The sequence below is a fragment of the Lontra canadensis genome, unplaced genomic scaffold, assembly GCF_010015895.1.
Source record: "Lontra canadensis isolate GAN:19392208 unplaced genomic scaffold, GSC_riverotter_1.0 scaffold41, whole genome shotgun sequence".
NCBI classification, from domain to species: Eukaryota; Metazoa; Chordata; class Mammalia; order Carnivora; family Mustelidae; genus Lontra; species Lontra canadensis.
Window position 1 is genome coordinate 10784620 of NW_022631035.1, and position 23960 is coordinate 10808579.

Below are 23960 nucleotides of genomic sequence, written 5' to 3' on the forward strand. Positions count from 1 at the left end.
GGTGCCCCATTCCGTGGTGTACTTTTCTTTATGAGTTTAGTTGCTGGAAGGAATATTTCTTTAACTCTGTTGCCTTGTGCCCTGAATCCTGGACATATCTCTGTAGAATTGTTTTCATCTTCTCTGTGGGCCTCCAGATTAATAGTAATAATAAGAGGGGCTCCAGATTAATAGTAATAGTAAGAGAAGGAGGAGGAAAAGAGGAAGGAGGAGAAAAAATAGGAGGAGTAGGATTATTAGCAGCAAGTTACATTTTTTGAGTTTTGATGATTTTCCAGGCATTGTTTTATGAACTTTACTTATATTAATGGATTTAATCTCCACAGTAACCATACATACATACATACACAGTTATAATCTCCATTTTAAGGTGGGGGGTTTTAAATAGATTGTGCAAAGTCACACAGCTGGTACATGGCAGAGCTAGAATTCAAACCCAAGTTTGGCTCCAGATTGCAACTAACTGCTATGATATTTGCTGTGTTTCTAGATGTGTTACTATGCAGGAAGAAGAAATTAAGATCCTTTTCCTATGTCCTATATCTGGCATGTTCTACATATGCTCATGCTTTTCATTACTATGGTGGATATATATTTTTTAAGCCAGAGATTGGGTAAAGAATATACATCCTTCCTCTTCCTTGGGGAAGTCAGTAGTTTTAATAGTTTCTATTCCTTAACACAGAGCAGTCCTGTCAATTTTCTGGATTCATGTAGAGATATGAAATCCAGCTTCATAATCCATCAAGTCTAGGTCATAGAGTTATTGAAACACCTCTTTGAACAGCTGATTGCTGACATAACCATTGATAGTTCTGGCTTTAATTTCTCTTTTCATTTTTAATACCTAAGGATATTCCTTCCTTTCTCTTTATTTCTTCCATTGTTTCTTGGTTTATTTTCTTTACCCTTTTCTTATTTCTTTTTAAGATTTGGTTAAATAGGGGTGCATGGGTGGCTCAGTGGGTTGGGCCTCTGCCTTCGGCTCAGGTCATGATCTCAGGGTCCTGAGATCGAGCCCTGCATCATGCTTTCTGCTCAGGAGGGAGTCTGCTTCCCTCTCTCCCTCTGTCTACCTCTCTGGCTACTTGTGATCTCTCTCTCTGTGTTAAATAAATAAAAATTTTAAAAAATTAAAGAAAGGATTTGGTTAAATATTTAAACTCCTTTTTTCCCCTTTTCTCTCTCTCTTTTTTTTTTTTTTTTTTTTTGATATATTTTACTCACCATTTCAATGTACTTCTAGCCAGAGTTTGGAAACTTCATCTTATTACGTTACTGTTTATGGGGAAATCTTCAGGCTTTAATAAAGAAAATGACCTTCCAAGTAAAAACAAGTCAGAGTAAATAAGTCAAGAAAGAGGAACAAAAGGCATATATAAGAAACAATGATAAAAAGTAAAACTAATAAAATATCTAAATAATTATTGATATTGCATTTGTGCATTTTAATGCAATTGTAAACCAAATGAAAATTCCTAAAATAGATTTCTCAAATAAAGTACATAGGATCTAAAACAACAACAAAATTAATAAAAATCTAAACTATATTCCAGGTAATTTAAAAGGAAAAAAATTTTTGTTTAGATCATTGACCTATTATTGATACAAAATTTTAACAGTGTTTTTGACCTCAGGACTTTTAGGACATCTTTATTGCCTTTAGGACATCTTTATTACCTTTGTTTTTGCCAATTTTTCATGTAAAAGACATGTAACAGTTCACTGTTGACTCTTTTTAAAAATAGAACTAATTACCGAGGAGAGAAATATACATATATAATACCATGGCTTAATTAAAAAAAAAAATTATCCTCTTTTTTTTTTTTTTTTTTTTCAGAACAACTGTCAGCTTTATGATTATTAACATCTGTGGTTTGGGAGCCATGTCAAATATTTGAGATTTCCCAATTCATGGACTTTGGCTTCCTGTTTTGCCATTTACTTTGGCAGGTCAAGAAAAGTTTGCAATTCTTTACAGAGAGAGATAGACTATATGATGGCAGTTGGACAAATTTTATTTTTTCCCCAGTCTTCATGCATAAAAAATTGACCTGAATCTTTTTATATATTTTTTAGTCCTTGGCAGTCTTACTTTTATTTTGTTCGTATGCTTTCTGAAATCCTGCATCCACCATGAGCAGAAAAGAGAGAAAGGAATTTGTTCATAATTATTCATTTGTCCAAATTGTTTCTCCGAAGCGGACTATGAGTTGCTTAGCTTTATTAGGGGGGAAAAAAGTCAGCTTCAGCACATTCTGCCCATTCAGGACCAATTAGTCAAATACATCATTAGCAGTTGTGTTTAGGCATTAGCAGCAAAAAAAAAAAAAAAAAAAAAAAAGCTAAATATAGATTTCACATACACATTTAACTACTTTGGTTAGTGATTGTTTTTACTTGTTTATTGCTCTTTTCCCATCTTGGTCTCATCATGTCCAAAAGGCTAGTTCCATTTTCCTTGTTTACCATTTTACCCCTTATCCCTGAAGTTGAAAGGCCAAGTGCACAAACACAGGACTTTTTTTTTATTCCCAACCAACCACTGAACCATCATTTCCCTGCAAATAATTGGCTTAGGGAAGAAAAGGCAGAAAACAAAACAAGTTCATCATGTGCAGCTTGGTCTGACTACACCCCCTTTCAGAAAGCAGCCTGGGTAAGACACCCATCTAAGGAATAAATGAAGAAGTAGCAATAAGGAAATTTTAATTGTTCCTGTACACAAAAAGAGAACTGTGCGTTGACAGTGTTTCCAGAGTACTTTCCTAATTTTTCTGACAGTAAGTAAAGTTCCATTTTGTTGTGCTATGCCAAATATGTGGGGGGACACTGCTAGAAATCAGTCTATTTTTCAGAGGTTTCCAAACACTCATATGTATTATATTCTTCAATATAAGACCTAATGATAAAGTTTTTCTCTTTTTTCCCCACTGACTTTTATTGTGTAGATACAACAGCAGAATATAGGAAAATAGTAAAATTTGCTTCTCTACTAGCTGGGGAAGAATTGTCTGAATATTGTTATGCAAATCTAAAATAATTTAATTCTGAATATTAGAAAAACTGAAAAAAATAATCTCTGTTTGCAAACATTTGGGCAAAATTACTTTCCATGTGATGCCTGTCTTTCTTCTTTCCTGCTTTCTTGCTTTCTTCTTACTTGGTCATTTTTCCTCAGTTATTTAGGTCCTTCTGAATTCAGAAAATTGATATGAGTTGGGTTTTTTGGTGTCTCACAATCAAGTTTCAGCTAGTTTGAGTCTGGATTCAGCTAGTTGAGACTAGAGCTGTTCAGTTTAATCTGGAAGGTAGTACTATAGGAGAACAGTTCACTGAGGTTACATCTAATGGACATAATTAATTATTCACATGAATTTAATTAATCAGAATGTTGATTAATTTGGTTGGCTCTGGCATTTCTATTTAAATACAAAGAACAAAAATTTATTATTAATCAGATGAGAAATGATTCAATTACTCTATTCATATAGTTGAATTTCTGTTATAAAAGGTAAGAAAATGTGAAGAATCTTATAGGTTTTAAAATCTAATGATATATTTTCCATTGTTGGACTCAGTATTTCTGTAAAAATTGTAAGACTGGCCACTATCTCCCCACCATTACCCACTCTCCCAAACAGCTTACTATGAGTAAAATTTTGCAGTCATGTGGTATTAAAATAATATTTTAAATACATTTTTTTGTTGTTCTTAAAGGTAGGGAATGTTTTCCCCCAAAATATGATCAAGATTTTTCTTTTCTTCCCCACTCTCCAAGGTTTTTCTTATTACATTTATTTGTCTAGTTTATGTTCTACCTTGTTTACCTTTTCCTTGTTTTTAAATGATAGGCTAAATGCATATGAAACAGAAAAGTGTGTATCAGCAAACTCAAGCACTTCTGTACAAGAATTTTCTTCAGAAATGGAGAATGAAAAGAGAGAGTTTATTGGTATGTTTGAAAGTGTGCCTCTTTCTGCAGCTCACATCATTCTTCTATTTTACTGTCAAATGATGCTCTTATTTTATATTTTAAGTAGCAGACTGGATTTATTGTTTTTAAGGTTATCTCCCATTGTACAAGTTGAACCAAGAGACTCATAGCAGTCCATGAAACATAATGTAAAATTGCAAAAACTAAAAATATTACTCACTTTTTTTAAAGAATAAGTGAAAATTTAATTGTATGGTAAATTATAGCAACTATTAAAGCTGCTACCATATGTAATAAAGTTAGAGTAAGGAAATAATAAAAAGGATGGCTGACAGTCCGACAAATTTTAATTTGGGGGACTTATTTTCAAAACCATGGATTTTATACACAGAGATTATTTCCAAGAATTATGACCAAGTAACACCACTGATGGTTAGTTCGCATTAGGTAGGTAGGCTTTCTACAGGTAATAACCCCAGATCTCAGGGGCTGAGCTCAGCAAAAATTTATTTTTCTCTCTGCTCATAGTCTAAATAAGGTTGGCAGTGAAACTGAAGTAGGTCTGGTAGGTGAAGGAGTCTCCTCCACACAGCCATTTAGGGACCCAGCCTTCTTCACGCAGGGACACTGCCATCTCCCCCAGGCCTTAGAGACCTCCCCTGGATACTCTGCATCCAGTCAGGTGGCCTGAAGTATGGGGGGATCTGGGTGGCTCAGTCGTTTGAATGTCTGACTCTTGATTTCAGTTCAGGTCATGATCTCAGGGTCATAGGATTGAGCCCCTAGTGGGCTCTGTGCTCGGTGGATACCCTGCTTAAGGGTCTCTCCCTCTCTCTTTCTTACTCGCCCTCTCCTCCACTCTCCATTAGTCCCTCCCCACCCCCACATTCTCTCTCTAAAATAAATACATAAATCTTAAAAAAAAAAATCAGGAAGTACAGGGACTGAGATAGAATATAGAAGGTTGTGCATGGTTCCTTGAGCCAGGCCTTGAAGGGGTGCATAGCCTTTCTGCCCACATTCCATTGGCCTGCCTAATTTCCAGAGGCTGGGAATGCTGTCTAGCATTGTGCTAAGCTGGAAGAGATTACCGATATTGGTGAGTTAATAGGCAGTCTCTCCCACTCAGTTTCTTTTCATGTTCTTTGATTTTCAATAGAAGAATGTGACAACTGACAAAAATGTTGCTATTTGCCACCATGAATTCTGTCTGGGATAGTCTGTGTCTTATAGACTGTAAAGTCAGATGCCCATGCCTAAGAATTGCCATCGTTTTAGTCACTCTGTTAGTTTCTGTGATAGCATCTGCGGTAGTTCATGATTTAATGCAAATTTTAGTTCTAGTTTTGGGCAATAATATACATGGCAATGATCTCAGTATGCATCTTTTGTTGGGTTCCCTTTGCTCTGAAAAGCAGAGAACGAAGTGGCAAATTGGAATTTGTCTTCAACAGTTCTTTGGTATTGACTGAACTTTTTAAGGGAATATAATCTGAATTCATTCTTTTTTCCTCTGTTATAGGAATGGGCACTCCCAATACTTCTAGGGCTGTACATGGGACTATTTTCACATTTCAGAGAAAATATGTATTTTCCTGAATTGTCTCCTCAAGATCTGGGAAGGGCAGATCATATTAATAACTCTATAGCTATTGTATACACACCTGTCTCTGATCTAACCCAGGAGGTAATGAATAAAACAGCATTTGCACTTTTGAAAGGTAGGTGTACTAATGGCAATAAAGAATTACTGACATTATTTTATATCTTTTTTGATACAATGTAACTGTGTTTAATTTGAACTTACAGTGATTTATTATGCAAATTATTTAGGTATCATGATTAGCTTTTTCTTTCTCTCATAACAAGTAGCCTTGTAAACCCTTTCTGCTTAGTGGGACTCCAGTTTAGGGAGTTCTACATTTCTACTGGAATTTACCTAAAACAATAAATTTATAATTTCAGATTTGTAGCATAGTGTCTAGGAGAACACATCATTTGTGAGTGCAGATGTTCTTAACATGGAAAATCAGTGATTAAGATTGATAACTCAGGAAAAAACATCTAAGTAAAAGAAATGAAGTCATGGTTATTAAACAGTAATTTCAGAACCATGAACAGTAAAGATGGATAATCTCAAGATATCCTGTCCGCATTTGGTATACTTTATAAACATCTTTAAAGACTTTCATTCTAAATGAAGTCACTATGTAACTGAGATAACTATGGTAAAATGTGTATTTCACTCATGGGCAAGTGGGTGCAGTTTGGCTGTCTACTCTCTAATCCTTGATTCCTAACAGGTAACATTGCTGGCTGTTAGGGTCACTGTGCATGCGGTCTTAGTTTCCTCACAAGGCAAAGCTCAGATGAGGTGTCTTTGCTTCAGGAAATCTGACATCTGAAATCCCTTGACTGTATAATAACTTCTCCAATTACCTCTATTTTTGTATCCCAATTCTCCAACACATACTTACCCTAGTGTCATATTTTTATAGACCTGAAACTTGTCATAATACTTGCCATTATTAAAAGAAAACACTAAATTCTCATGCATGTCTCCTGATTCTATAATCTAAAACACTAAAAAGAAAAAAAAACAAAACAAAAAAGCACCTGCTTGTCTTTAGGGATCAGTTTAATTTAAATGGAAAATGATTTTAGTTTAATTCCAGTGAAAAATATTTGATGACACAGTTGGATATCACATCCCATTGTGGTGAAACTCTGTATAACCCTTCATGTCTATTTTCACCTTGTCATTCACAGAAAGAAGGATCATTGGAGTACCGAACCAAAAATCCATGGATAAAATACTTCTAGACAATATCACAGGCATCGCGGGAATTGTCTTCAATGACACTTTCTCTTATAAGTTAAAATTTTTTCAGGGATATTACATTCCATTTTTGAAGGAAGATCTTTTCGCAGGTGACTTTCCATATAAAATGGCACTTTTCATGTTTTTAACATAAGGGATAGGTCAGGATGGGCAACAGAGATGTTTTTGAGAGAACATGAGAAAATAGAGAAAGCACATTTTATTGCTAAACTTATTCCAAGGTCAGTCCTATCTTCCCACTAGAAGATGACTCTTAAAACATTATTGAATCATCTAATGTAAAGTGAATGCGTAGGTGAAAGTTACAGAGAGTGATGAAGACTGAGAGATCCTAGCCTCAGCTGAAGTTCAGGTTCGCAGGAAAGGCAGGCATTGAACAGTAATGACAAGTGCAAGAAAAAGGTGCTGAGGGCAGGAGACTTAGACCTGATGTTCCTCATAGGCTGTGGGATTAGAGAAGTCCTGCCTGGCAAAGTGAGGTTTCAACTAATGAGAAGGAATAGCACATAGGGGGAGGGTGCTAAAGGCAGTGTATTTCAGAGAGAGGAAGTGCTGGTGTCAAAGGCTTGGGGTGACAACAGGCATCTGTTAGTATATTTGGAAGAAGAGCTGTTTAGCTGAACAGAGAACACGAACAGGAATGGGGCTGAAGTTACCCCAGGCCAGATCTTGTGATGTCCTGCAAAGCTAGGGTGATGGAGGGCTGTGGTGGTTCTTTAATCAGGGCAGAGAAGTGATAACTCCTCCCAGGCCTATGGGAGCTCTCTGGATATAGCCCAAAGAATGGATTACAGAGGGGTGAGGGAGAATGCAAGGAAACATACCAGGGAGCCAATGGCGGCTTGGACCAGCGTGGAGGCAGCTGAGGAGAGGGAATGGTTTTGAGGACCTTTTTGGAAGCAGAATTGATATGGCTAATAGAGTTGGTTGTTTTCCATTCATTCACTGGGTGTCTACTCTGTGTCCTGCACTGTTCTGGCCCTGAGGATGGAAGTGACTGAAACATAGAGCCTGCTTGCCTGAATTGCTCCAGTGAGGGACAGGGGGTGGGGCAAAAACAATGCCCTCTGCCAGGGTTTGATACAACCACCACGTAAAATAGAGCAGGCTTAGAAGACAGAGCCTGAACGCTCTTTTAGATGTTGTTACTTATGGTAGCCAGGAAAGACTTCTGTGCCGAATTTGCTTCTGAGAAGAGATAAGGGTAGAGGGAAAGAGTGAGCCATGGATCCATCTGTAGGGAGAACATATGAGCAAAACAGGTTGTAGCGTTAGGGTACATTTAGCATTTTGAGACAGAGCAAGGAATCTAACATGGTTGGAGCAGAGTGTTTGCTTTCATCGTCTTTTTATTTTCTAAGACTTTTATGGAAGCTACGGTCTCCGTGAACAAAGTTGCCTCTGTAAGAATTTTCATTTGCTCCTCTTTTTTTCTATGTGGCTGTAAGTTCTGACTGGTGGAGCCTCCTCTAGACTGATTTCTCTTGGACTCTTATTTTTTATTCTTGAATTGCTTTCACCTGATAATGTTGGTTATGCTCTTCTTTGGGCTCGTAGCTCATTGCTGGAATCTGGATGATGATGAGCATTCCTGTTCTCTGTCCAAATACTGGAGTAGTGGATTTGTGGCTTTACAAGCCGCAATTAATGCTGCTATTATACAGGTAACGAAAGTTCTAAAGTTAATGTAAGCTAATTCCATAGGCATCCAGGTTGTGATGAAAGATGACATGTATTCAGGTTTTCCTGTTTATATAATGAAATTGAGGCACCTGGGTGGCTCAGTTGGTTAAGCGGCTGCTTTCGACTCATGTCACGATCCGGGAGTCCCGGGATCCAGTTCCGCATCGGGCCCCCAGCTCCGTGGGGAGTCTGCTTCTCCCTCCGACCTTCTTCCCTCTCACGCTCTCACTCTCTCCCTCAAATAAATAAATAAAATTTTTAAACAAAACAAAACAAAAAACATATGCTGAAATTGGATTTAGGCAAAGGAACACATTGTTTTTGTTTTTAACTTTAAATTTTCAAGTAGTTCCAGAATGACAAGAAATTTCAGAAACAATGTGCAGGGAGGTCCCTGTACCCTTCACACAGTGTCTCTTGTTATATCTTGCATAACCACGGAATAATATTAAAATCGGGAAATTGATATTGCTATAATCTCCATAGCTTAATCAGATTTCACCAGTTTCTATTTTTTAAATAACGATTTTGCTTGTTTAAACCCTACTGTAGATCACAACAAATCATTCTGTGGTGGAAGAGTTGATGTCAATTACTGCTGTAAATATGAAGACTTTACCTTTTATGTATAAAGACGTTCTTCAAAAGGAGCTGTTTATTTTCTACTGCCTGCTTTACTTTTTCCCGTTTATATATTTTGTATCACTCAATGTTACAAAAGAGAGAAAAAAGTGCAAGGATTTTATGAAAATAATGGGTCTGCAAGAATCAGCCTTCTGGTGAGTGTAAATGAATAATCAGAAATTTGGAAGCAGTAAAAATGTGTTATTATTTCACAACATTACAGTTAAGCTTGACACATTGGCTATTTTTTCTTTTGTGCTGATTTTTTGATTTACTCCTTTTAAAATTTTGTTATGCAAAATAGCGATTATGATTTGCTGAGCACTTTTCCCACGCCAAAGTATGTTACGCTAATGCTATGATCGAGGTTCCAGGAAGATCAAAGAGGGTAAAAGAGTTGCCCAATATCAAATGGAAGATGTGTTCCAGAGCTGGGACTCCAACCCAGCTGCCCGGATTGCAACTCTCCTGCTTGGTCTGCCCACAGTTATCATTTGATTTCTCCACACATCCTCACGTTGAAAAAGTATGACCCTGTAATGGCTAGCTTATGTTCAGAGGTTTGGTCATGAGGGATATATATATTTTTTAAGATTTTGTTTATTTATTTGACAGACAGAGATCACAAATAGGCAGAGAGACAGGCAGAGAGAAGGGAGGGGAAGCAGGCTCCCTGCTGAGCAGAGAGCCCCATGCAGGGCTCAATCCCAGGACTCTGGGATTACGACCCAAAACGAAGGCAGAGGGTTTAACCCACTGAGCCACCCAGGTGCCCCATGAGGGATGTATTTTTTGCAGCACTTAAATGCCGTATGTTGAAAATGTGGCCAGCACATACAGCACTTAGGATGGCATATAAGAATGGCTTAATAAGAACATTTGCTTCCTATATTGTTATATTTGTATCTTGCTTCATTCACAAATGATTTCAATGATTTTTAAATATACTTAAACATATGCATATTTATGTATATATCTGTCTACACGTATTTTTATTACAATAAAAACAAGTAATTGAGGAGTAGAAACAAGGACCTAACAAAATGATAAGTAGGTAAGACTAGCAGGTAAAAATGCAGATCATGTGAGCTCTAAGCTTCCAAGAGGCCAAGCAGAGAATTCTGCAATGCAATCAGTTACAAAATCCATGTTATCTAGGAAAAGGAAAAAAAAATGAAAAATAATCTGTTTATTTTACCCCCAAAGAAGCTGAACATTTTCAACATTGAATCCTAGACGATATTTCTTTGTATAGTACCCATATCAAGAAAAATAGTGTTTGTGGGGCACCTGGGTGGCTCAGTGGGTTAAAGCCTCTACTTTCAGCTCAGGTCATGATCCCAGGATCCTGGGATCAAGTCTCACTTTGGGCTCTCTGCTCAGCAGGGAGCCTGCTTCCCTTCCTCTCTCACTGCCTGCCTCTCTGCCTACTTGTGATCTCTGTCAAATAAATAAATAAAATCTTTAAAAAAAAAAAAAAGAAAGAAAATTAATGCTTATGAATGTGGAGTCGACTATCTGGAATGGATAAGGAACTATTTGCAAGCCACATGTTCTCTGAAATAAAATTACGGTCTAGGAAATTTTAAATTTTCTATAAAGTGTATTTGGTTAAATGAGGGAGTTTTGATTCTATTATACCGTAATCATGAAGTAGAAAAAAGAGGAAACATTTTCTGAAATGAAAAAGGAAGGAGAAAATTGGTCTGCAGTGGAACTTTGGCAAATGCAAAGGAATGAATGGAGTCTGTTAGGAAGAAAAAACGGGGGGGGGGGGCAGGAAATCTGTGTAAAGAGGACTATTTTTCAGTCCAGTGAATATCCTATGGGGCAGCATCCTTGCAGTCTCCTGAGAATAGGTAGGCACAAGTCAACTCTAGATTAAAATCACAAAGATATTGGATATTTAGATGTAGGTTCATTCTCAGGATAAATACTTTCTCCTATGCATGTAACCTAAATTTAGCAAAATGAATTTATATGTCCTTAAAACCAAGAGGGAAAAAAATCTGAAATATTTTTATTAAGTATAGGCTGTCTATTGGAAATAAATTTTATGGCAGCCTTTTTTAAAGTAATGTAATAAATGTGAAGTGCATGAGAATTTCTGAGTTACTTTGTTAAATTACTTTATGTGATGTCTGAATTACTGTGTTTTTATCATGAAGGTTTTTATTGCTTTATTAACATCTTCCTCTACCCCACACTCTGCAATGAGTTCCCTTTTCTAGGTAATGTTTTAAGTTCCTTTATGTGTTAATTCTCCTACTCCATAGATTTTCAATTCCTACCTATAGTAGTTCCCTTCTGTATTCAGGAAGTGGATTCTGCAGAATGCCATATGCTTTCCAAAAATGCTGATGTTTCAAACAAAGCCTGAATCATTGTAATGACATGACCTTTAAAAAGAAGTTGAATAAGCAATAATTAAACCTGTTGTACTGGGACATGTTGATGCAAGTTCCTGGTTTTAATAGTCTCGCTATGTTTTTCAGCTGTTGAATTCTCATTTAGTTAGGCAATTTTATGTAGAGGAAGGAGCTGTGAACTAGGAAGGGCTGCAACAAATCTTAATTTTGTTATTGATATACTTTGTTGACCCTGAAAAGGCCCATTAAGTATAATAGGAACTACAGTTTACTTATCTGGAAAATGAGAGGCTTGGACTCAAACACCCTGCAGGCTTGTTAGATCCAAGACTGAATACTATTTCTTAATAACTACCTCATAAACATGTGAACACCAGCACATCTAAACCAAAGCAGTGTGAACACTGAAGGGCATACCATTATTTATATTAGTTTAAGAAAAATCATAAATAAGAATAGCAATAATAGGATGGGCTTTATGGAGTTATAAAATTTCAATTTTCTACTATTAGGGAGAGTGGAGGTCCCTCTAGCTGAGATCCTCAAAAATGTTCAAATTGTTATCTGCCCCCAGTGCTTCCATGGTTCCTGGATTGATCAGTAGCTGTTAAATTTCCTGCCACATCTACAATTAGAATATCTCAGTAATATGTGATAGCACCAAACACACAAAAGCTTATTCTCTTCAATTCAGCCATTACATCTTAGATAAATTTTTGTGCTTTTTCCAAAAAAGATACATACAAGGATGTTCTTTTTTCTTTTCTTTCTTTCTTTTTTTTTTTTTTTTTAATTAATGTCAGAGGCAGAATTTAGTGCTTCATCAGTTACATATAACACCCAGGACTCATTCCACTCAGTGCCCTCCTTAACAAACCCTCAGTTTGTTTCCTAGAGTTCAGCGCCTCTTCCGGTGTGCCTCCCTCTGAATTTTCACCTTATTTTGTTTTTCTTTCCCAAGTGCAAGCGTGTTCTTAGTAACCATGCACCAGAAATAAAAATTGGAAACAACCTGAATGTCTATGATGAGGAAAACTTTGGGATATATTCAGACAATGAGATATTACACAGCAATGTATAACATTGTTAACGGCAAGCAGCAGAAGGACACATACAAAATGATACAATTTATGTAGCATTCATCCCATTTATACAATATGTGAGCACAGAGCTGATGCCTAGCCAGTAGATAAGCCGTACAGCCATGCCAGTGTGGTTGATTAGTAATACTGTAGTTACTAATCTAGGTGGCAAATAGAAGGGTAAATATTGTGCTATTCTTTAGATATTTTTGTATATTTCAAATATTTCATAATGAAGTTGAAATCATTGAAATAACTTTTTGTCTTTTTTTTAAGGCTCTCCTGCAGCTTAATCTATGCTACCTTCATCTTCATTATTTCCATAATGATTACAGTTATTATAACATCTACCCAAATTATAGTCATGACGGGCTTCATGGTCATATTTACACTCTTTTTCTTATATGGCTTATCTTTGGTAAGTTCATACATGTATTACCACATTCTCTGTTTTAGATCTTAGCTATCTGTAGCAAAAAATAATTTCTCTGGAGGTTACTACAGTTATTTCCTTCATGTCTAGTGTGTGTGTGTGTTTGCTTCAGAAAGTCTATGAGTGTGAGAAAATGATGTAAATAAAATTGGACCTCTCTTTTGCATAAAGGTCTGAATTAATGTATGATGCATCAAAAAGAAAAAAAATTCTGATTCTGAAAATATTTTGACTCTAAGGCTTTTCTTTTCTTTTTTTTTACTCTTATTTATTTATTTATTTATCAGAGAGAGAGAGAGAGAGAGAGAGCAAGAGCACAAGCAGGCAGGCAGAGGCAGAGAGAGAAGCAGACTCCCCACTGAGCAAGGAGCCCAATGCAGGACTTGACCCCAGGACCCTGGGATCATGACCGGAGCTGAAAGCAGCAGCTTAACCAACTAAGCCACCCAGGTGTCCCAACTCTAAGGCTTTTCTAGAATATTTTAGTGAGGATGCCCTTGAGGGGTGGACCCATCTCCTTTCCCCAAAGTTCTCTGTAACGTGGTGGCTTTCACAGTTTCTCCCTCTGACACTCCCCCTTGTCCTCACTCCCCATGTCATGCCTCTTCCTTCTTCTAAAACAGGAGCCTCTAAATTCTGCAGATGGTACATAGATGCTCTTTGTTAATACATTAATGTAGGTTCTCTCAATGTTTCCAGGTCTGCATTTCTATTCTTTCCCCAACTCTCAGACAGCTTTTCCCCTGCCCTTTCTTTAACAACAAAAGCCCAGTAGCTGAGGAGGGCAAAAAAGGATTCTCTTTACAAAAGCATTGAGGCAAGAGCTGATCATTGTTATACATAAATATTTTCATCACTGTCTCACTGATAAATACTTGTGATGTAAAGATCCAGGTTTTTTTGTGCTGCCAATTCTCGGTGAACTAAATCTGTTGAACGCCCAGATTATCTTCTCTCTCTCTTTCAGATTGCTCTAACGTTCCTGATGAGTGTGTTGTTAAAGAAAACTCTCCTCACCAATTTGGTTATGTTTCTCCTCAATATCTTTTGTGGGGGTGTGGGATTCACTGTGTATTATAGACAACTTCCTTCCTCTCTGGAGTGGATTTTGAGTTTTTGTAGCCCTTTTGCCTTCACTGCTGGAATGAGTAAGGTAAGAACATAGTTAATTTGTTTATTACTGAACTTTCAAAAGAATTTGCTATTTCATGACTCTTCACAAACATTTTCAAAATAAGAGCATTTATTCTAAACAGTTTTTTTTCCCCTAAAGCTAGATTTGAAAATGTTATCATTGCATTATAGAAAAATCATCATCATACCAGGAAACTTGATTAAAACATCTTGACTAAGACAGATTTTCACGTCTTGGGTGTATTTTCATTTTGAAGTATTCTCTTCTTATATTTCATATGCAACTGTTTCCCTTCCCTTGTACTTTACATAACAAAGGCATTCTCTAGTTTATTAAAAATTGTTGTGTAAACCTCTGTTTGAAACCTAAAATCTGAGAAGTTTTCAGGACTATCAAGAGCTTAACAAATAATTATTAAGTATATCAAAATAATCATGAACCAGATCAAGAAGTAGACGGATGCCACAATGTCAAGTCTCCAAACACTCCTTCCTCTTAAAGATAAAAGTGTTGTGATCATCACTTCTTGCCTTTTCATTTATCGCCTAATGTGTGTTTCTGAGTATAATTTTTTAGTGTTGCCTGTTTTCAACTTTATGTAAGTGCTACTCTATGAAGTGTTTTTTGTTGTTTTTTTGTTTTTTGTTTTTTTTTTAGATCTGGCTTTTTTCCCATTCAGCGTTGTGTTTTCAGATCTTACCCACAGTTGGAGTGTCGCTGTAGCAGAGTGTCATGCAGTATTCAGTTGTGTGACTGTGCTATTGATTTTCTTATTGATGAACAAAAATATTTTCCAGTTTTTGACTAATATTAGTTCTGCAAAAAAAAATTCCTACACATGTTTCCTAGTGAATATGGGCATTCAATGCTCTTTGGTATCTATGTAGGAGTTGAATAGCAGGACTTAGGATATGTGTATCTTAATCATCATAGCTACTGCCAAATAGTTTTCCAAAGTGATTGCATCAATTTACTTTTGCACCAAGATTTCAGAGTTACACATGTTTACTGGCATTTGGTATTGTCAGTTGTCCAAATTTTAGCCTTTCCGGTAGATCTGCGGGAATAAACTTTGTGGTATTAATTTGCATTTTCCTGATTTTTTAATGAAATTTAATTCTCTTTCATGTGTGTAGAGGTATTTTGGGGTTTTTCTATTTTATAAAGTGCCTATCCGGGTCTTGCCCCCATTTTTTAAAAAAGATTTTGTATTTATTCACTTGAGAGAGAGAAAGAGCAAGAGTAAGAACATGAGGCGGGGGGAGGGGCAGAGGGAGAAGCAGACTCCCTGCTGAGCTCACGGGGATGGAAACCTGAACCAAAAGCAGACATTTCACCAGCTAAGGCATCCAGGTTCCCTTTTCCCCCATTTTTTACCTAACTTTTTTTAATCTTTTCCTCATTACTTTGTAGGAATTTCTTATATATACTGCATATGAGACATTTTTCAGTTTCTCATTGCTGACATTTTTACTCTTTTAATGGTGTTTTAATGAACAGGTTTCTTAATTTTGATAAAGTCCGGTTTGTCAAGTTTTCTTCTCTGTAGAGTGTTTTTGTACTTTTAAGAAATCATTGCAATCCCCAAGATTATAAAGATATTCCCCCATTTTTATATGAAAGCTCAGTTGATTAGGCTTTTATATTCAGATACAAAATCTATTTCAAAATAACTTTTGTTTATCTACAGGTAGAAAGAATATTAATTTTTCTACATGAATATCCAATTTCTCCTATTTCATTTATTGAAAAGGCATTCTTTCCCTGAATGGATTGCAGTATTTCCTTTGTCACAGCTCAGCCAATCATGTATTGACCTGTCTATCCTTGCTCTGTTGCCACATTGTCTTAATTGCTTTTACTGATCTGTCTTGATATCTGGTAGTAATAATTTTACCACTTGATTTTCTTTTCTAAGAAAGTCTTTTCTATTCTAGGTTCTTTGAATGATGTAAATTTTAGAATTAACTTATCAAGTTATACACACACCTATTTATGTGTGCACAAAGCTGTTGACATTTTGGTACAGTTGAATTTTTCAATCAATTTGAGGGAAATGGACACTTTTTAAAGAAATTTAGTTTTTTATTTAAGAGAAAGAGAGAACGTGAGAGAGAAAGGAAGAGAGCACTTGCAGCAGGGAGGGGTAGAGGGAAAGAGAGAATCTCATGCAGACTCCCCACTGAGCATGGAGTCGATCTCAGGAGTGGATCTCATGACTCTGAGATCATAACCTGAGCTGAAATCAAGAGCTGGACATTTAACTGACTGAGCCACCCTGGCACCCTGACACTTCTTTTTGATCATGAACATAAGATATCTTCACATTCATTTTCACTTAGTAATTGTTTTAATTTTAAGTATTGAGCCTTGCACATTTTTTATATATTCCAAAGCTTCTGATACTTTTGATGCCATTATAAATAGTATGTGTGTTTAAATTATTATTTTTAAATGTTTGTTAATGTAGAGATACAACTGATTTCTGTAAAAAACAGAAATCACTGTATCCAGTATTCTTGCTATATTCTTTTATTAAAACTAGTATTTTTCTGAGCTTTATTTTGGGATTTTCTTACATATAGTCATGATGTCTACAAATAAGGATAGTTTTTTCCTTTTTGCAGTTCTTATGCCACTTACTTTTTTTTTTTTTTTTTTTGGTCTTATCATGGAGACTGGGACCTTTAGTACAATGTTGAATAGAAATGAAAGCAAAGGAAAAGCTTTTAACATTTCATAATAAGCATGACTTTTGATGTCGGTCTTTGTACATCTGTTTTACCAGGTTAAAGAAGATTGCTTATTTCTTAGTTTGTGAAGAGACTTTTTTCATTATAAGTGGATATTAAATTGTGTCAAATGATTTTTGTGCATGTTCAACGATTAACCACATTAGTGTCTCCTTCAATCTGTTTTATGTTGAATTACATAGATTGATCTTAAAATTCCAACCCAGACTTGTGTTCCCAGAATAAACTCAAATTTGTCATTGAATGTTAAGATTTTAACATAAATAGGGTTGTATATTGTCTAGTGCGAGGAACTAAGCTTGAGAGCTGGACTTCCTTTGTTCTGAGTTCACCTTTGCTGCTCCTTACTATGTAATTTTGACTTTCGTTGTTTAAGCTACTCAATTTCTATTTGCTTCACTTCCACCATATGTAAAATGCACATAAAAATAAGATTTCCCCCAGGGGGTTATGATGAGGATTAAGTGAAGTATTATAAAAAGCCTTAGAATAATACCTAGAGTGCAACGCCTATGGTTACATGACAGAATTATAAACATACCTTTATTTGCAGTAATAACTAGAAAAAGAAGTTTTCTTATCATTATCCTACTAAGATGCTTCAAATAATTCTTCATATTCTTTCTAAAATGACTATTTTTTGCTGCATAGATATTTTGCAATATTGCAATGACTTTATGATTATCATTTAATTTAATTTAAATTCCTATTCTTAGTGGCACCTGGTTGCTCAGTCCCTTAAGTGTCTGTCTTCAGCTCAGGTCATGATTCCCAGGGTCCTGGGATCAAGCCCCGTGTTGGGCTCCCTCCTCAGTGGGGAGTCTACTTCTCTCTCTGCCTTCCCTTCCTCCTGCTTGTGCTCCCTCTCTGTAATAAATAAATAAAATCTTTAAAAAATATTCCTATTCTTAGAATGTTGCATTTTTTAAGTTGGTATTAAGTTGGTACTTCATTCTAATAATCCTTGGATTGCTGTCATATAGAAATAGTTACACTAAGAACTTCATTATAAGGGCTTCTCAAAAAAGCTACTTAATAAAATGATAATTCTTGCTGCTATGCCAAATTATTATATTATAATATTTATTTATCTTAAATATTTACTAATTACTATTTTTGTCCAAATTTTAGATTATCTACTTGGATAATACTATGAATGGTATAATTTTTCCTGACCTTTCAGGAGACTCGTATGTAATGATCGCAACTTTTTCCATTTTGGCTTTTGATGCACTTTTCTACTTGGCATTGGCATTATACTTTGACAAAATCTTACCCTGTAAGTAAAGGTGTCTTTTCTCTGACTCCTGCACATACTGATCACATCGTATATTTTTTACTGAAGGTTATATAAATGTATATTAAGAAATAAAGAATAACAAATTTTTCCCATCACAAGCTGAATGAGTTCTTAATTTCTCCTTCAGAGTTTTAATGGTTTGAATTTAAATGTAAAAACAATTATTCTTCTGGTTTTAATAATATACATTACAAATACACAGTAATTAAATAATGTTAATTTTTTTTTCAAGAATCCCAGAACATGTTTTTAAAGAAAGATATTTAAGACTTTTTTTTAGAACAGGCTGAAATAAATTAGTTCTTAACACGACTTTGGCTAGTGTAGAGCCATTGTACAGTGAAAGTGTTTCTTATTAAATAGTTCTTGGGGCACTTGGGTGGCTCAGTCAGTTGCGTGTCTGACTCTTGGTTTCAGCTCAGGTCTTGATCTCAGAGTTGTGGGATCCAGCCTGGTGTCAGGCTCCCTGCTCAGCGGGAAGTCTGCTTAAGATTCTCTCCCTCTGTTCTTGCCCCCTCCCTGTGCTCTATCTCTCTAATAAATTAATAAATCTTTAAAAAAAAATAGTTCCGACAAGAATGTGGGGCCGATTGTAAACTAAATAGCTAGAAAGGGCCTCAGATGTGAAATAATCAGGTTCTCACTGATTCCCCTTGGGAGGACCATTTCAGAAGGGGAGATGTCCATCCTTTAAGGAAATAACAACATAAAAATTAGAATATTTTCAGCATTATTCTGAAACTTTTTTATATGTTGTCCATATTTACAAAACTACGTTACTCCGTTAAATTTTCTCTATCTCACAAACAAAAATTTCCCAAGTCCAGAATTCCTTCACATGTGCTAGAATCAGAATGCCGTTTTTCCTTGCAAATCTTATTTATTTATCTTATTTTTTATGTTCTTTCCGCTTTGTAGTTAAAGCTGTCTTATATGTTTTTATGCAATTATTTTATATATCCCTATCTTTCTGTGACTTCTGGTAAAGTCCTTAGTGACAAACCCCACTTCATTGTTTCAAATTTGGAAAATGCAAATATATTTTTCCTGAACAGATACAATTTCTCCCTGTACTTTGCACTCACATACCATGGGAATTTCAGTATGATATTCAACCCTACTGTTGTGATCAAGTGATTTTTTTTTAATTTTAAAATTTAATTTAATTTTTTTCATTGTTCCAAGATTCCTTGTTTATGCACCACACCCAGGGCTCCATGCAATACGTGCCCTCCTTAATACCCACCACCAGGCCCACCCAAGCCCCCAACTCTTCTCCCCTCCAAAACCGTCAGTTTGCATCTCAGAATCCACAGTCTCTAATGCTTTGTGATTTCTTTTTTTCTTTTCTTTCTTTTTCTTGCTTTTTCTTTGAGAGAAAACGCCATGAGTGAGGGGAGGGGCAACAGTCAAGATAAAATCTTAAGCAGGCTTTATGCTCAGGGCAGAGGCTGATGAGGCACTGGATGTCACCACCCTGAGATCATGAGCTCAGCCCAAATCAAGAACCAACCATGTACCCCTGTGGTCAAGTGATTTAAGTTCACAAACATGTTTTAGTTGTTTTTATGTGCTGTGTAAGGACTCTTCCCCCAAATATTTGGTTTCACTCATTCTAAATACCTTTTTATTACATTTTTTCAGAACTTTGGCTTATACATACTTTCTTGAAAGTTCTATTATACTGTTTAACTTTTGTGGTAACATATTATTTCCTTTGAATTTTCATTGTTTGCTTCACGACAAGTTTTCTTTTCAGTAATAGGAAGTAAGGAAGAAAAGAATTTCTCTATGATGCTTAAAAGTCAGATACTCTGTACAGTTCTGAATAAGTCTTCTTTACTTATTGTTCTAATGTGACTGATCCAATGTTTTATTGCCTTTTGACTGATTAGATGGGGATGAGCGCCATTATTCTCCATTATTTTTCCTGAACTCATCTTGTTTCCGACACCAGAGGACTAATAATGTCATTGAGAAAGAAATAGAGTCTGAGCCTCCTTCTGAGGACTGTTTTGAACCGGTAGCTCCAGAATTCCAAGGAAAAGAAGCCATCAGGTAATCACACTTACAGCCACATATGGGTGTAAGGCAAATGAATTATTGACCAACAGCAACTGGCTGAGCCTGGGTAAAATATTGAAGAACAAACTTGCCTTTGTGAATGTTACTTTGAACTCTTCCATGTGACCACCAATGTCTCCTGATTGCTCCTAAAAGAAAAATTATTTTTGCTTCGCTCCATATAATATTATGACATCACCCTCCGTTTTGTCTTCCTCCTTATTTCTGTGTTGATTCTCCTTTCCACAGGTGCTCTCCCCTTTATAACCAATGAGAACTTCCTCTTTCCCTAGCCAGCTGTTAGCTATATACATCTGGCAGTATAGAGGAACTCATGAAGAATTCTACCCAGAATCATTATTTTGCCTATGTAAAAATATCTATTTTTATTCACAACTGGCTCCCTCTCACCTATTAGTCCCCTTCCAATTTTTCCTTCTCTGGGGACATTTGTTTGCACAACTATCCACTCCTGTAACTTTAGCTCATTCATGCAATATTCCCAGAACATAGGCAGGATGTCTGCCCCAAACAAATGGCTATTGGCTATCTTCATCTCTGAAATCCAAAAACAACTGGTGGTTCTAATGGAAGTTTCTTTATTAAAATAAAGCCTAAAACCCCCATTTAATGGGTGTCTCCCTGTTCAAAGACAGGCAGAGATAAAACACCCTGTCAGATTCAACACCCTTTAAGTCTTTCTCTTTCGTATTTCCTGACTCTTTGGTTACCCATCCCCCACCACTGCCAGCATCCTGGTTGAATAAATTTCTTTACTTTCATTTTGATTCATGCTCAGAGAAAAGGGTGGCTCAATTCTGTTTCCCCCTGAATTTGAAGATGCACTGATCTTATGTAGTCATGACATTTCTCATCTGTCAAACCTGGTTCCTGCCTTGTCCTGCATTAGTTTCCTTTGGGATTCTAATATGCCTTCAAGTTTGGTAATCACTCATTTAGAGAACACACGTGTGATGTTCAGATGAAACCTTTAGATGTGGGAGCCTAATGCTCAGGGAAAAGGATAGGGTCAACTTTAGGTTGGTGTTAAAACCACAAGAATCAGTTAGATAACTCATCAAGAGCATCTAGAGGTGAGAAGACCAGAATGTACATGGAGAACCCTGTGGAAGACCAAGATGATGTATTTGGCAAATGAAGAGGACCTTCCAAGGAAACAGAGAAAGATGTGTTGGGATGAGCACTGGGTGTTTTATGTAACTAATGAATCATTGAGCACTATGACAAAAACTTATGCTGTACTGTATGCTGGCTAATTGAAAATAACAAGAAGAAGAAGAAGAAGAAGAAGAAGAAGAAGAAGAAGAAGAAGAGGAGGAGACATTTAGAAAGATAGAAGGTAGGAGGGAAACCAGTAAGTTCAATGTGAACTTGAATGTAGGTAACTTGAATGTAGACACTTTTAACAAGGACAGTAGACACTTTTAACAAGACCAATAGCAACTCATTATTCCATAAGTAAGGATAGAAAAAAAAGTCTTTGTTGCAATGTTGCCTCACTACTGTAATGGACTCAAAAGCCAGAGTGACTGAGAAAAAAGTGAGAAGTGAGAAGGTAGATGTGGCAAATTTATTTTGTCTTATTTTGTAAAATGTTTTACAATAAGGGGAGGAGCGAAATCTGATTGTATCCAAAGCAGAGTTATAGGCCAAAGAGAAGCTATCAGAGAGGGAACTATAGAAAATGCAGGTGACAGAGGGTCTGATTAATGAGCAAGTTTGGAGGGAATGGGAGAGGGTGGGAGGGGATAGTTAAAGAGTGCAGATAAATGAACTGATCTTGCACAGGGTAAAACACATCAAATATTCTAAGGCTAGAGGAAGAAAGTAAGAATAATTCCAAAATGTTCTCCTTTTCTAAGCAAAATACTAATCATTTAATTGAACTTTTCAAAAAGACTCTTTTATTTTCTCTCTGAGGGGAAATGATTAATCAAAAATAATCTTTGTCTTTCTGAGTAGTCTGGATATGCCATCCCTTATTTCACATAAAGACGTTGATGTATCTGTCACTTTAACTGGGGTTGTTCCTGATCCCTACTTATTTCTGTGTTAGCTGAGTAAACACCACTTCTGTCGTTTCAGAATCAGAAATGTTAAAAAAGAATATACCAGCAAGTCTGGGAAAATAGAAGCATTGAAAGGTAAAGACAAACATTTCATTGTTTCATTGACTTCTTTATTACAAAAAATGGAGGAAGTTCCATGTGAAAACAGAAAAAGAAAACAATCCAAACTATATAACTCTGCCCCTTGGAGATTAATGATTAAGATCTGGCTATAAATGCTTCTAGATTTTCATGCATCTATCAATTTCCAAGAATGGGGTGACACAATGAAAAGTGTGAGTTCACTTTGTTTTTAAAGATGAGCTTGCTAAAAACCATATTGTGTTTTATTTGCACTATGAGGAAAGAATGTTTAGCCTTAAATTTGATAATTTTTTATACCACCCAGGGAATATACATAGTTTCTATGTACTGGTGAGATTAACTAAAAGAGATGAGTAACACCATAGACTGTGAATTATATTTCTTAAGTCACTATCCCCAGGGAAAACAAAGTTATAATTTTGAATCAGCCAATGTATCTGATAGTAAATTCTAACAAATAGAGTTTTCTATAGTAAACATTTAAGTAAACCTCCAAGTTAGTGGCTACATTTTGTAGAGGACAGCTTGCTTTTATTAATAATAGTTTTTAGGGAGAATGTAATTGAATTTTACAAGAGATGGAAGCCTTAAAAGTTACAAAAGAAGAGCCATGGAACTCCCCTAAGGTTGAGAGTTGTCTATCCGATGCGTGTATCGCACATTTACTTTCTGGAAGAGAGTGCCCCTTAACTCAGACCTTATATAGTCCTCTGAGATCATTTCTCACTTTGAGAGTTTCCTGTACCCTCGTCAGCAAATTGCTTCTCACCTCAGGTTTGTCCCCTCCAATGCCATCTAGATCGGTGGTTTCTTTCTTTAATTTTAGCCAAGGATATATTGAAGTCTTTTTTAAATTTGTCATTTCAATTTCCAGAGCACATGATGCACTACTTCTGTACTCATCAATAACCATGAACTACTTTTTACATCTAGACATCTTCCAAAAAACTTTTAAAGTGAAAACCAGTGGGGGTGCCTGGGTGGTTCCGTGGATTAAGCCTCTGCCTTCAGCTCAGGTCATGATCCTGGGGTCCTGGGATCGAGCCCTGCATCGGGCTCCCTGCTGGGCGGGGATCCTGCTTCCCCTTCCCCCTCTGTCTGCCTCTCTGCCTACTTGTGATCTCTGTCTATCAAAAAATAAATAAAATCTCAAAAAAAAAAAAGAAAGAAAGAAAAAAGAAAACCAATGAATATTAGTGCATGGAAAACCATATGAAATCACCAGTTACATTTGCTCTTTGGGAAGTAAGGGGGGAGCTGTACTCTCTCCATCTTTTCCCCACGCAGCTAGCTCCTGTAGCAGCTTTGGAACACCTTTGGGAACACACTTTGAAGTCCTTACCTACAGCCTTTCAGTGGCTGACAGGATTCTGTTGTATGGCTGTCTTGACTTACTTACAGTCATGTACACAGTTTGGCTTGTTTCCAATTATTCATTATCATAAAAAAATTCTATAATGAGCCTTCTTGTTCAATCTTTGTAAATATAATTTCTGAATATAAATATCTAAGAGCAGATTACTCAAAAGGACTATATATTTAACCTCCTTATTCATATTTCAAA

At 36.2% G+C, this 23960-nt stretch overlaps 1 protein-coding gene across 2 annotated transcripts in view; it reads left to right on the forward strand.

The window, feature by feature from the left end:
• The first annotated feature begins 2582 nt into the window (after positions 1 to 2582).
• ABCA6 (ATP binding cassette subfamily A member 6) overlaps positions 2583 to 23960 on the forward strand; it is a 59805-nt gene continuing 38427 nt past the window's right edge. For both annotated transcript variants that reach the window (XM_032870754.1, XM_032870755.1), the window contains exons 1-11: positions 2583 to 2783; positions 3855 to 3955; positions 5460 to 5658; positions 6707 to 6868; positions 8337 to 8443; positions 9015 to 9241; positions 12814 to 12955; positions 13938 to 14123; positions 17990 to 18137; positions 20054 to 20216; positions 22329 to 22387. In XM_032870754.1, coding sequence (XP_032726645.1) covers positions 3860 to 3955; positions 5460 to 5658; positions 6707 to 6868; positions 8337 to 8443; positions 9015 to 9241; positions 12814 to 12955; positions 13938 to 14123; positions 17990 to 18137; positions 20054 to 20216; positions 22329 to 22387 — 1489 coding nt within the window. In that variant the 5' untranslated portion in view covers positions 2583 to 2783; positions 3855 to 3859. The remainder of the gene's footprint in view (positions 2784 to 3854; positions 3956 to 5459; positions 5659 to 6706; positions 6869 to 8336; positions 8444 to 9014; positions 9242 to 12813; positions 12956 to 13937; positions 14124 to 17989; positions 18138 to 20053; positions 20217 to 22328; positions 22388 to 23960) is intronic.